This window comes from Dipodomys ordii, unplaced genomic scaffold, assembly GCF_000151885.1.
Source record: "Dipodomys ordii isolate 6190 unplaced genomic scaffold, Dord_2.0 Scaffold135, whole genome shotgun sequence".
NCBI lineage: Eukaryota > Metazoa > Chordata > Mammalia > Rodentia > Heteromyidae > Dipodomys > Dipodomys ordii.
In genome coordinates, this window is record NW_012267351.1 from 1828936 (window position 1) to 1843994 (window position 15059).

General features: G+C 38.4%; 1 protein-coding gene across 1 annotated transcript; it reads left to right on the forward strand.

The window, feature by feature from the left end:
• Window positions 1-8218: 8218 nt before the first annotated feature.
• LOC105996743 (olfactory receptor 2Y1-like) lies at window positions 8219-9151 on the forward strand. The gene has a single exon (XM_013030927.1). It carries the CDS (start codon window positions 8219-8221, stop codon window positions 9149-9151), a length of 933 nt encoding a protein of 310 aa, XP_012886381.1.
• The last annotated feature ends 5908 nt before the right edge of the window (window positions 9152-15059 follow it).

Below are 15059 nucleotides of genomic sequence, written 5' to 3' on the forward strand. Positions count from 1 at the left end.
CCTGAAACCCATCCCATTCTTTGAGAGCTAGAAAATAGCCCTCAGTAATCATTTGAGTTTTAATACGCTTTATTTTCTTGGAGGTGGGAGATTGAAAGAGGTCGCCTGAGATGCTTTATTTCCTCAATCTTCTATCTATGATCATTGTACAGGTAGTAGTTGGAGCTGATTTATATCACAGCTTTCCATGTTTTGGGCACATGTGGAAATTAGTGATGGGTTCTAGGCATTTCAGAGAGTAAAGGAAAACTTAGTCAAATGTGACTATACTGTATACAAAGCTAATGAATCCACATGCTCTGTCCCATAGAAGGCACTTCCCTTTAGTGCAGAGGCATGAGTTCACTGCTAGCTTACTAATAATTGTGATTCTCACCATCTCATGCCATATCTCAGGGCCTGTTTCTGAGTTTTCTGAGAATTTATATCCTCTGTCCTTCAGGAGGTAATGTAAATGTTGTAAATGCTGTAGATAGGATGTATATTGATCTATTTGGAAAAAAAGACAAAGTAATCAGTGTACTACTAGGTAAGAGAGGCATCAGTCCCCCTGGCTGCAGCATGGGTATCAGATCTGCTCAGTGTTACAGAGATGGTATTTTCATATAAGAGAAAACAGAACAGAGATCGCATGTGCATAAAAACAAGACACCATGAAGGGGTAGTATTTGAAGAAAGAATAAAAAAGAATAAGATGTGAGAGACAGGAAAAGAGAAAGAGAGAGAGAGAGAGAGAGAGAGAGACCTTGTGGTGGAGAGTTGTGATAAATTCAAGTGGCATTAAATCAACTGTGGCGATAGTTGATTCTTTACATTCAATCTATGTCTTTTTACATTATTTAAATAATCATGGCATATAAAACTAACCATCCTTGTACAATTTTATTTTTGCATGGTTTATGTTAAATGAATCATCTTGTAGTACTGAGTATTATTGATATAATTTTTAGAGACATTTTCTTAGTCATTACAATATAGCTGAGAATTACTTTTGCTGCACTTCTTTTTTTTTTTTGTAGGTTGTGGGGCCTGAATACTTGGCCTGGGTACTGTCCCTGAGCTCCTCAGCTCAAGGTTAGCACTCTACCACTTGAGCCACAGTGCTACTTCCAGCTTTTCTGCTTATGTGGTGCTGAGGAATTGAACCCAGGGACTCATGCATGCAAGGCAAGCACTCTTCCACTGAGCTACCACCCCATCCCTTCTTACTTATTATTGATGGAACAAAGTTTCAGTGTGTTTAAGAAGCCTGTCCATATGTAGATAGTAAATGTATGATAAAGCTGAGATATTTCCATAACCCTAAATGTAACACTACCAGAATCTCTTCTCCCAGTAGTGAATTCTTAATAGAGGATGAGAGTTCAGAAAGAAAATCAGTTGTAAATCAAATCAATTGTGTGCTTAATATATTTTTCAATTTTTCTTTGGTTTATTTTATTCAGTAGTGGATTCTTAATAGAGGAAGAGAGTTCAGAAAGAAAAGCAGTAAATCAAATCAACTGTGTGCCTAATACATTTTTACAATTTTTCTTTGGTTTATGTATCACTATTCTATACTCTTCTGGGGTATAGAAAAGTATAGTGAACACTTTTTAATCAATGGGCATTTCCTTTTTCGGGCAAAGCTAATTCATGTGATAATAATAGTTTCTATTTCTTGAATATTTACTATAGCTCCAAAATCATGCGTAGGAATAGGATACTATCAAACCTATATGGATACTGTCCATATGTCCCCATTAGATAATTTTGTGTATGGCTTATTTCAATTTGCATAAAATGGAAGTGCAGGATTTGGATCTGGCCTGTCACATTCTAACCCCTGGTACTCTAAATAGCACCTGAAAATATGTATTTTTATATTTCTTTTAACTTTAGGAAATACCCAGAGTCTGCCCTGAACAAATGTTTTTCCCTTCTATTATTTATTTATGCATTTATTTATGTCATTGTAGGGCTTGAACTCAGGGCCTGGCCTCTCTGTGCTCAAGGCTAGCCCTCTACCACTTGAGCCACAGTGCCACTTCTGATTTTTGAGTGGTTAACTAGAGAGGTAAGAGTCTCACCGGGATTTTTCTGCCTGGGCTGGCTTCAAATTGCGATCCTCAGATCTCAGCCTCCTGAGTTGCTAGGATTACAGGTTTGAGCCACCGGTGCCAGGCTTCTCTTATATCTTTTTTTATCATATCCTTTAATCAGACAAATAGGTCATTGGTACAATTGGAAACACAGCAATTGCTTTTGAAATTTACGTCTTGTGGGAAGAAGATGCTGTATGTGTGTGTATGTATGTGTGTGTATATGTGTTGTGTGTATGTGTGTGTGAATACACACCCCTGGAGTCTCCCATTCACACCAGTAGCTAATTAATCAGCATTGATCATTGATCTCCTCAGCCATTCCAGAGCCAACCAAACCTTCCAGTTTCCTTTAGTTGCCATCTGAGAGGGAAGGCCTGAGGTGCCTTTTTTTTTGTGGAGAAGATCAAGAGTTATGTGGCACATATCCCTTTTTATCTTCTAGAGCCAAATAAATGAAGTAAAGGAACACTTTCTGCTATTGTTGGATAAAATGCAGAGGCCATTTGATCTGATGTGCAGTGTAAATATTTCCTTACGGACACTGTGCAGGTGATCTATCCTTTGCTGCAATCAGGGGGTGAGGGAGGGATATTGAAGTCACCTACTATTGCTTTATTATAATCTCTTTCCTTTCAGATCCGTTAATATTTGGTGCTGATATAAGAGATATACTGCAAGGAAAAATAGGACTCTGTTCATCCCTCCCCCAAAGAATCTTTATGGCTTGCCGTATGTATAAAAAGCAGGCTAAAGGACCCATTTGAAATAACATTTCCTCAAAAAATTTCAATTTTAAATAATCTATATTCCAATTGGGAATTTTTTTCTGGTCCTGCAGCTTGAACTCTGTGCCTCAATACTGTCCCTGAGCTTCTTTTGATCAAGGCAAGCACTCTACCACTTGAGCCACAGTCTGGCTTTTTTGAGTAGTTTATTGGAGATAAGAGTCTCACAGACTTTCCTGCCTGGGTTGGCTTTGAACCACAATCCTCAAATCTCAGCCTCCTCAGTAGCTAGGATTACAGGCATGAGCCACAGGTGCCTGGCTACCAATTAGGAACATTTTGAGATAGCATATCCTCAACCCAATGTTACGTTATATTCAATGTTTATGTCATTTGGTGTGATATTTCAATCAATGGTACATAACATGCAATGTACTAATCTACATAACTGGTCCATCCATCACCTCAAAAATCTATCATTTCTTTATGTTGTGAACACTCAAAATTCTCTTTACTAGCGATTTGGAAGTATTCACTTGAATGTTTTCAACCATCTAAACTAATTGTGCTATAAAAAAAAATCAAAACTCATTCCTCTTCTCTTTTTGCTCCCCTGTATCATTAACCATCTACTCTATTCCCTCCCATATATTTATTTTCCTTGTTAAAAGTCAAATGGTAATGGAATAGATTGGTATTAATTTCCCACATACAATAATACATAATATATTTTATAATTAAGTAAAAAATGACTTTAATGATTTTAGAGATGAAGTATCTGCAGTGTACACAACCAAAAGCCTACAAATCTTTTAGAACAATACCAATAAAATGAAAACAAATACACAAGTAGATAATTCAGGAAGAAAATGAATGTGTTTAGTGACTAAACCTTTTGCTGTGCAGAAACTTTTTAGCTTGATACAATCCAATTTGTCAATTCTTTCCCCTATTTTCTGGGTCTCTGGAGTTCTTTTCAGAATGCTCCTGCCTATTCCAGTAGGTTCTAATGTTTTCCCTATTCTTCCCCATAGTAGTTTTAAGGTTTCAGGTCTTATATCCATTTTGAATTGATATTAGAACAAGATGAGAGACAGGTTCAGTCTTTTGAATATGGATTAAAAAAATGAAGATGGTAAGTTTTTTTGCTCTGTGGGATCTTTTTTCATAGCATAACTAAACAAACTCAGAGAATCACACACTACATGTTTACATTGTATCTATATATGTTACATTGCCATAAGGTTGATTTTTAAAATACAGACTGTGGCCTCAATATGATATGTGGAAGATGAAATTTAAAGTTTCTTGTGATTCCAAAGACAAGAAAAAAATATAGATACACAAAAGCTTACACAAATCTTAATTGGTATGGTTAGAAGGATGAGTTCATAAAGGTGTGGACAAGTTTAAAATTGTAAGTAACTGTGGGGGGTAGTGAGGGCACTTTACAAAGACTTCAAAGAAGCAGCATGGCCATGATTAGAAGCTGGTACAGAGAAGACCTATGAACCCAGGTAAGGCCTTCAAAAAGCTGCTTCCTCAGTTTCCAGGCTTTCCCTCCAATGTGCCTCTTAGTGTTGCACATTCCAATGCCCAGTATATAGGGAGATAAAGTGCAAAAGGAGGAGAGGGATGGTTGGGTGAAACTGTAAACTCCGTTAAATGTGATACAGCACAGAAGGAAGATATTTAGGGTGTAATGAATATGTAGGCTTCGAGTAAGACATGTAATTTTGTCTGACTGATGAAGGGCTCGGATGATGGGGTGAAATAGGGAAGTAGGAGAAACCCCAAGCTGTAGAGGTGTATTGCCAAGTAAGGAGGTCTGTTCTGAGGACACTGAAGAGATCACTAATGTTTGGGAAGAGCATGGGGAATAGAGAGAGTAGAGGATTTCAAGTAGATGTTGGAGAGCCCAGAAGTTTATTATAATTGCCATATTAGTACTGGGAAGTCTCCAAGGTCATACTTGGTAAACAATTCTCCTTCTACTGCTTAAGGGAAGCCTTTCCAAAGCTCCCAGGGTAGAAATGGTGTACATAATATTAGGGTCAGGAAATAGTTTGATAATTGCAACTCAGCCTGATACATCAGCTTCTTTCTGATTTCAGATGGTTAGGGATACAGGGGTTCTATGAAGATGCTCCTCTCATGGAGGGTTGAGGCGCAGCCTTCTCTGCTGCTAAAGCAGTGGAACAATATGCCCTCCTGACTTCTCAAGGACAGAGACCCCTGATCTTAGCCTTGACAAATCAGAACTGAAGAGAATCCCTAAATGCCACCAGTCTGCAATAGGCTTCATGTCGACCTTGAAGCCAGTAGAATTGAGAGAAGTAAAACCAGCAGTTTTTCTTTCTTTGAACTCCAGGTGAGTGCCACCTGGGTGAGCCACAGTTAAATTCCAGGACACAAGAAATATTCTGCTTGGTGATTAGTACTAGACTCTGTTGTAAGGGTCCCCAGTTTGAGGACAGAGAAATACATGTTAAGTTCACCCAAAATCTTATTTTGTCATCCAATAAGAATTTTTTTATTCTCTATTTTCTATTCACTCTCTACGTGCTTGAACACACCATGCCAAAAATCATTCATGCCTGCACACCTTCCTCCCCAATTGCAAACACTTAAGAAAATACATGTTTTTTTTTTTTTGTTTTGTTTTTTGGGTCCGGTCATGGGGCCTGAACTCTGGGCCTGGGCACTGTCCCTCAGCTCTTCAGCTCAAGGCTAGCACTCTACCACTTGAGCCACAGCGCCATTTCCGGCTTTTTTCGTTTTGCTTATGTGGTGCTGAGGAATCGAACCCAGGGCCTCAGGCATGCAAGGCAAGCTCTCTACCACTGAGCCACCTTTCCAGCCCCAAGAAAATACGTGTTTTTTTTTTTTAATGAAAACCATGATGGTTGACTTAAAATCATTAAGCCCATTTTAAATCTCAAATTCTATGATGCTCTGCTCTAAAATGACAATAAACAACAGATATCACAGCCAAGAGGCACAGAATGAAAGCATGGGCAGTGCTGTAGAAATGAAAGGTAAGTTCATTTTCAACATAGTGTCTTCTACATCTCATTGTTACAATGGTAAGCCTGTATCCTTATTTCAGCATTTTGTTATTTTCCTTCAATGATATGTACAAGACACTATGTTGAAAACAAACTTCACAACTTGGGGTGGGGAGGGATTGGGGAGATGGAAGGGGAGGGATGGTAGCGGATAAACAAAAGAGATAACAATGCTCAGTAGGAAATGTACTAATTACCTTACTCATGTAACTGTAACCCCTTTGTACACTATTTTTACAATATCTAAAAAAAGAAATAAAAGGGATTTTCTTTTTCTCTTGTTTTATTTTTGAGTAGTAGATATCAGATGAGAAGTTATATCACACAGAGACAACATTCTGTATGCAGTTACATGTGAAACAGTTCATTAATGCAGCCTTTGAATGTCAACTAAGCTAATTGCAAGCAATATTGGAATTTTGGTCTTCTGCTAGTAAGTTTAGGTGGGTTTTTACTGGGTATTTTGTAGTCTTGTAGATCACTCTAAAGACTTATGGGATATTGTGTGGTTTCTCCTGTGAAAGGAATCAGGCTCACATTGGAGTGTGACTGAGCCTGCAAAAGAGCATATGGTGGTGATTAGTAGAAGACACTTTGGTGGCTACTTAGTTCCAATAGGGAGACTGGTCTCCCAAGTTCTAATAAGAGGGACACACATTTAGGCATGATGGGAAGAAGTGAAAACATTCAAACAAGATTATGTGGTAGAACAATGAAGGTGACTCCAGAAAGAATTTGTGTATACTCCTTCCTTTGCTTAAATACCTTTGCATGGATTAAATTCTGTGGCTTGAATGTGGTTGTATGGTAGCCTGATGATACAGTAAATTAGCCGATTGAGGTGATGTCATACTACATGCTGTTGTTCAAATTTGAAGATGATTTATTATCAAGGAATGTAATCCAGGCACCCAGTGGCTCATGCCTGTTATCCCAGCTACTTAGAAGGCTAAGATTTTGAAGATTCTGAGAAGCCCTTTCTCAATGAAGAGCTAGACATGGTGGCACATGCCCGTTATTCTACCTGCCAGGAAGCTTAATATAAGTGGACTGCACATAGGTACACTCTTTGATTCCAACTGAAAAATAACTAGCAAAAGTCAATACTGGAGGTGTGGCTCAGTACTACCAAAAAAGATGTTATAATAAACTATAGTATGATATACTATTGTTACATTATATTACTATATAGTAACTCCTTATATAACTATGATATAAACTATTATTTTAAAGAGTATCATAAAGATTACACATATATGCAAAACAGATTAGAACAACACACACTGATCTTTGTAATGCAGAAAATCAAGGCAAAAGTAAAAATAATTAGGAGTGGGGATTACCTTTTAAAACGTAGTTAAGATTATTAAAGCAAAGGTGATCGGGACTGAGTAGAATAATTTAATAATCTAATAAAAATCTTTCATTTAATACAGAAACATCTTTGCAAGATGTCAAAAGGCCATCTTAGAACTTTTCCTGTCCTTTTTCTTATACGTATATGTTTATTGTTAGGCTTTTAAGGTAGATGTTAATTTTAGAATAATAATCATAGTAACCATTTATTCTTTGCTCTACACATGCATAGCCTCTTGATTATTAAAATCCTTCACCACAATGATGCATTTATTGTAGCTGATGAACCTACATGGAGATATCATTTTCATGTGCTTTTGGGGTCATATGTAGAAAAATACATCTTTGCCAAGATCAATGTAAAAATCAATTGAATAATACCCACTAGTCACTTTATAGTTCCAGGTGTTACAAGCAAAACATTAACTTTTGAGTTGACATTTGTGTATAGCGTGAGATAAGGGTACTTTTGATCCTTCTGTATGTAGATATCTAGGTCCTCAAGACGAATAATGAGTGTCAAATTCAGAAAGGAGGAAGTAGAATTATTTCTATTTATAAATTAAATGATTACGCACTCACACATACACATACAGAGAGAGATGATTCTAAAGACTAGAAGGCAAAAATTGAAAAACATGAATTTATATGAAAAGCTATGAATTTATAAATTATAATTGTTTATTCATTATAAATCTGTAAACGATAAATTAATTCAGTGCAGTTGCAAGATATAAAAATTACATAAAACACTTGAAACAATAATCAAATACCAGGGGAAGACCATTATCACTCCTAATTCAGAGTTCAGTATACTAGAGAAGAACAAAATTAAATATAAAAGACTCAACAGAATAGAACGACAAAATACGAACTAGAGCCCATCCTCATGGAGTACTTAGGAAACAATACAAATAAGGTTCTAATTCTCATTCTTCATAGGAGGCATTGAATTGCTTTCTGTTATTTGTGCAGGTAAAAGGCTATGGGAAGACATAACACTACTTTGGATGATGGCTTTATTTTGGTGGGCTTCTCAGACTGGCCTCAACTACAACTTCTCTTGTTTATCTTCATTTCCATTTTCTATTCCTTCACTCTCTTTGGTAACACCAGCATCATCATCCTCTCCCGAGTAGACCTTCGGCTGCGCACGCCCATGTACTTCTTCCTCTCCCACCTCTCCTTCCTGGATCTCTGCTACACCACCAGCACTGTGCCCCAGCTTCTCATCAATCTTCATGGACTGGACAGGACCATCAGCTATGGAGGGTGTGTGGCCCAGCTCTTCATTGTTCTCACGCTGGGTGGAACTGAGTGTGTGCTCCTGGTGGTGATGGCCTTTGACCGCTATGCCGCTGTGTGTCGTCCACTTCACTACATGACCATTATGAGCCCCCGGCTCTGCCAGGTGTTGGCTACTGCTTCCTGGGTAGGAGGGCTTGTAAACTCTCTGATTCAGACAGGCCTCATGGCCATGCCTCTTTGTGGGCATCGACTGAATCACTTCTTCTGTGAAATGCCTGTGCTCTTGAAATTAGCTTGTGAGGACACAGGAGAAATAGAAGCCAAGATGTTTGTGGCTCGAGCCTTAATCTTGGTGTTTCCTGCAGCTCTGATTCTAGGCTCCTATGCACACATTGCTAGGGCAGTGCTGAAGGTCCAGTCAATGGCTGGCCGTAGAAAGGCTTTTGGAACCTGTGGGTCCCACCTCCTGGTAGTTTCTCTCTTTTTTGGCTCAGCCATCTATACCTACCTCCAGCCCATCCACAAGTATTCTGAGAATGAGGGGAAGTTTGTTGCTCTTTTTTATACTATAATCACTCCCATGCTCAATCCTCTGATTTATACCCTGAGGAACAAGGATGTGAAGGGGGCTCTGTGGAAGGTACTAGGGATTGGTAGAGACTCAGAGTAAGAGGCCAAAGAAGGGCCAGTACAATGTTGTTGTTGTTGTTATTCTGCTCATACCCTGAAATACATCCTGCTCCTTGATGGTCCTAGAAAACAACCCTCAATAGACCTCTGGGCTGTGATGCCTTTACTTTTTGCAAATGTAAAGTTAGGAATCTCTTGAGATGCTTTGTATTTTACTGTCCAAGATCTTTGTACAGTTAATTTCCATCACAATGTTACAGAAGAAAGCACTTAGGAAGAGGGGGAGGCCGTGTATCTGGTCACATTTGGAATGTAGTGATGGGACCTAAGTGTTTCTGGGTCTGAAATTAATTTATCTCCCATCAATGAACCCCCCGTATGGAGATAAAGTACAGGAAGTGACCTCACTGCGAGCTTTCTAATTAATTGTGATGCTGGCCACATCCCTTCACCTCTCAGGGTCTGTTTCTAAGTTCTCTGACTAGTGTTACACTTTATCCTTCCAGTTGGTGCCTTCACTGAGTGCAAAAATAAGATCACAGTCAGTGGCACTTCATGGCACAGGTGGTTTTACATATTTTGTTGTTTGCCTACTTTACAAAAAGTAAATCATTAGGGTAGCACTGGGTAAAGGAGGCAGCAAACTCTCACCAGCTATAACAAAGGTCTTGAACATGCTGCTTGGCATCATGGAGAATACAAGAAAAAAAAATGGAAAAGACATGGGGCTGGGCCTGTAGCTCAGGGGTAGGATTCTTGCCTAGCATACACTAAGGCTCTTGGTTCAATCCCCAGCACTGAAAAAAAACTAAGAATTGAAATAGAATGAGCTATGAAGGAGTAAGGTATGAATGAAGAAAAAAACACAAATGAGACAGTTAAGAGAGAAAAGTTTCTGCAGTGAAAAGTCATGGAAAATTCCAAGTAAGGAGATGGTGGACTTTTCAAATTCTGCCACTATCATTTCTCTTCATTCATTATAGTCTCAATAACAAAGTGCACATGTCCCTGAAAATAAGCTTTTGCAGTTTTAGTAAGTTTCATTTTGAGCAACTCATCTTTAATAGTGATTACATGAGTAATCATTATATAATCTTGCATTATTTTATGTAAACAATTTCCATGAGCCTTACAATATAACTGGAAGAGTTTTGTTATAGTCCCTGCTTGTCCGTTATTGAAGTATGTTTTAGTGCATTTGAGTCCACATAGCAAATACAGAATGAAGCTGAGATGCTTTGTGCAACCCTAAAGCCAACCCTTTCTTCTGTTTCACATTTGCCAGGTCCCTTTGTCTGAGAATGCATTCTGTGGGAATACATATCCCTTGGATCCCTTTGGACTTCTCATTCATGGTAGTGGCTAATTGGTCAGCTGAGATCATGAGTTCTCTTAGCCACTCCGTTGCCAGTGAGTGATCCCAGCTTTCCTTAGCTGTATCTGACTTATTTAGACAACTATTGAAGGTTGGTCCAATACACATTAATCAGTAAAGGTAATACAGAATAAAGGTAAACAGAATTAAGGGTGGAATCACATAATAATCTCAAAAAAAGCATTTGACAGAATTCAACATCCTTTTGTAACAAAAGCTCTGAAGAAATTATAAATAGAACATATCTCAACATAATGAAGGCTACCTATGACAAACAAATAGCCAAAATGCTATTAAACAGGGAAAAACTGAAACCATTGCCTTTGCAGGGAAGAATGAGGCAAGATTGGTCCACTCTCATCACTCATCCAATACAACACTTGAATTCCTAGCCAGAGAAATAGAGTGAGAGAAAGAAATAAAAGGGAATAAAATAGGATGATACGATCTGATACTGAAAACACCCTAAATACTCTACCAACCTCTTAGATCTAATAAATACATTCACAAAATTGCACTATAAAAATCAACAAAAAGAAATATAGAAAATACTTTTTTGTAATCCAACAGACTAAGAAAGACCATCAGGAAATAATCCCATTCACAATTCAAAAGTTTAAAAGTACCTAAAAATAACCTTACCTACACAAGTGAAAGACCTCTACAATGAAATCTATAAAACACCAAAGAAACATTTTGAAGAAGGCACCAGAAGATGGGAAGACCTTCAATGTTTTTAAATCGACCAACTATTGTGAACATAGCTACGCGACAGATAGCAATCTACAGAGTCAGTGTGATTCCTATTAAAAACCTAATGTCATTCTTTACAAAAAAGAAAATTAATCATAAAATTCATGTGAAAGCATAAAAATCCAAATAACCAGAGCAATCCTGTGCAAAAATAACAATACAGAAGTACTACAATACCTGACTTTAAATTATACTACAGAGCTATACTAACGAATAGAACCCAGAAATAAACCCACACAAGCATAGTCATCTGATTTTAGACAAAAGTGACAAAAAACATGCATTTGAGAAAAGACAGTTTCTTTAATAAAGGTTCTTGGAATACTGGATAGTCACATATCCATATCTGAAAGACCCTGTACAAAAACCTATTCAAAATGAAGCAAAGATTTTAACGTTAAGACCTAAAACTTTGAAACAACTAAGGAAAACATAGGGTAGACCCTAGAGGGTTTACAAAATTGTGAACAGGACTCTAGTAGTTCATAGAATAAGAACAAAACTTGATAAATAGGGTGGCATCAAATAGAAACAACTGCACAGCAAAGGAAGTAATGAGGAGACAGCCTACAGAATGATTTTAAAAAAGTCTTTGCAAGCTATTCCTGTGACTAATCTCTAAAAATACACAAAGACTTCAAAAAGAAGTCTGATGTGTTGGTTTATACCTGTAATTCTAATTACTCAGAGGCTGAGATTGGGGGGAGATTACTATTTTAGGCCAGCCTGGGGGAACATAAAAGTCTACAAGACTCTACTTCAACAGAAAAGGCTAAGCATGCTGGCGCATGCCTGTAATTCAAGCCACAGCAGAGGTACAGGTAGGAGGATCATAGGCTAAGGCCAGCTACAGACAGAGAAGGAGTGTTCTGAGGACACTGAAAAGATCTTTGGTTGGGAAGAGAATGGAGAGTAGTGAGACGTGAGGACTGCCAGGCAGATCTTGCAGGGCATGTCAGGTGATTAAAATTTCCACACTGGGCCCAGAGGTCTCCAAGGCCACCCTTGGTAAATAACTCTCTTTCCATGGCTTTAGGGAGGCCTTATCGATGCCCACTGGGCAGAGCTGGGGTATTTAGCCACAGTGTTAGGACATGTTTAGCTGATGCAGTAGCTCAGCCTTAGGGTCAGGAGGTGGCCTGATGATCTCCTAGCTTCTTCCTCATCTCAGGTGGTTAGGGACAGAGAGGTTCTGTGAGGAGGATGTTCCTCTCATGGAGGTTTGGTGGCTCGGCCATCTCTGGTGCTGAGGGGGACAGTGCACTGTGATGGCGTCTCGAGCATCTTGTGAGCTCTTCCCACTGCAGGGGAAATCACAACTAAGAAGTCTTTCATCTAGACCTCACTAATGGCACTGGTCTCCAGGGGGCCTCATTTCCCTCAAAGCCAATAGGTTTGAGGGAGGTGAGAGTGGCAATTTTCTGTCCTTGAATTCCAGGTAAGTGGTGACTAGGTGGGACACTCTGACTTGACGGTTGCAATCAAGAGAACAAGAAGCAGACCCCTGTGGAATTAGTACTGCGTTCCGCTGTGTGTGGGGGTCTAGTTTGAGGGCAGAGCAAACATACTTTGGTACTGATAATGATTTTGTTCTCTATCAACTATCCATCCACCCTCTGCCTACTCTACACACAGCAGATCAAAAATTACTCTCTTTAAGACATGTAAACCCCCATAAGCGTTGACTTAAACCATGTTGATGATTTTCAAAATCATTCCAAAACTCAAATCCTATGATGCCAAGGCTGTGAAATGCAAAAGTTAATTGCAGACAACAGAGGCAGAAAACAGAATACACGCATGCTCAAGGTTATTGAGATGAATCAAGAAAATTTTCTTAGAAGAGTCACAAATAGTAGGGTCACAGACAAAGCAAGCAATTTAATTCAATAAACTGTAAATGAAGCCGACTACTAATATGGATTTTCTTTTGTCTTCTGCTAGAAAACTGGGGTGGGTTTATGTTGGGTGTTTGAAAGAAGAGGCTTGTAAATCATAAAGACTTTACAATCTAGCTGATATTGTGGAATGAATGGGGTCTAAATCACAGAGTGGTAAAAGAGTAGGTATTGATAGCGTGAATAGAAGAATACTTTGCTATCTAGTTAGGTCATTAATGAGATTAATCTCCCATAATGCCAGAGTGCTATACCTGCAGGCATAATGGGAAGACGTGAAGCTAGATTCAACTTGAGAATTCATGTTTGAACAATAAGCACAATTAGAAGAGACTTTGTGATATCTCTTCCTTTGCCAAACAGAAGATAAGGTTGTCTGGATTAAATATGGTTCTACTGCAATCTGATAATATCATTAAATTAGAATGAAGGATGTTAGTGTTATAGGTCATTTAAGAGACTTCTAATCAAGAAATGTATTATTTATAAAGATTATTTATAGACACAAACACAGAGTTGAACATAGAGAATCACTAATCTTTGCATTGAAGAAACCAATGCACAATTATTACAGCCTTAGGAGATACCAGGGGCATAAAGGAGTAATCATTAAGTGTCTAAAACATCATCTTAGAAAAGTAAGGAGGATCAGGGCAGGGTGGCATGAATAGAAACGTTTAACACAATCTTTCACCTACTACAGGAACCTGAAAGGTCAGTGTGTGAATTAATAGGAATCATTGGTGTTATGCAAAAAGTGTCTTCTATTTCAGACTGTCTATTTTTAGATCCTCCTATTCTTATTTTCAAGCTTTCTTCTTATGGAGCTACAATTCTCCCCCTTGTAAATGTCACTAGTTGGTCTGTGTATGTATGGCTTTCAGAGACCAACAAAGACAATTCATCCCTGCTTCCATAGGAGATATTTTTAAACATGGACATAAACTATCACAGCTGTCTTTAATTATGTTCTAGCTGAATTAGAAACACTGGTTTCTCACTCAGGATGCTTATAGATGCTGCATTGGTTTTATAGTCATTTGGTTCTATATATTTAGTCAATTTTCTAACCAGAAGCTACAGCCAGGAACTTGTATAGAATACTAAAAGTATAATCCTGTGCAAGCAGGTCAGTTTACTGATCAGATTTTAGCCATGAGACATTACACTTCTCTGAACTATATAAAGGCTGGATCAAAGACTTCAACATAGTTATCTTACATATAGTGAAAATATGGAGCTGAGGGCTGGAGTGGGAAAAGACTAGATGGAAAAGAAATGAAGCAGGGGATTCATAAACCAAGTTTGCATTTTGGCATCCTATATGAGGAATGGCTGTATCAGGGAGACACTTGGAGAAAATGATTTTTAGGTTCCATTAATAGATTCCAAAGGTCAAGGTTCTTTTATCATTTTTGCCTAACCTGGTGTATTTTGTTAAATTCAGTGCTCAACTAGACACGGTTGACTTGTGTTTAGATTTTATTCAGTATGCCTTTAGGACATCTATGCCTTCTAGTTTCTTGGTAACTGGCTCTGAAGTCTACAAGTTTGGTCTATTCCCTTCTATATGATTTCGAATGAGGTTTGGAAACCGCGTCCCATTTTCCCCACTCAGAGTCATCTTTTCTTAGGCACTTTGGTCATGGTTGCTTCTTGTTTCATTAAATTCAAATTCTTTTTTTTTTTTGTCAGTCATGGGCCTTGAACTCTGGGCCTGAGTGCTGTCCCTCAGTTCTTCAGCTCAAGGCTGGTGCTCTACCACTTGAGCCACAGCACTGGTTTTCTGAGTGGTTTAGTGGAGATAAAAGTCTCACAGACTTTTCCTGCCCAGGTTGGCTTTGCACTGTGATTCTCAGAGTAGCTAGGATTACAGGTGTGAGCCACCGGTGCCTGGCTATCAAATTCAAATTCTTATGGAT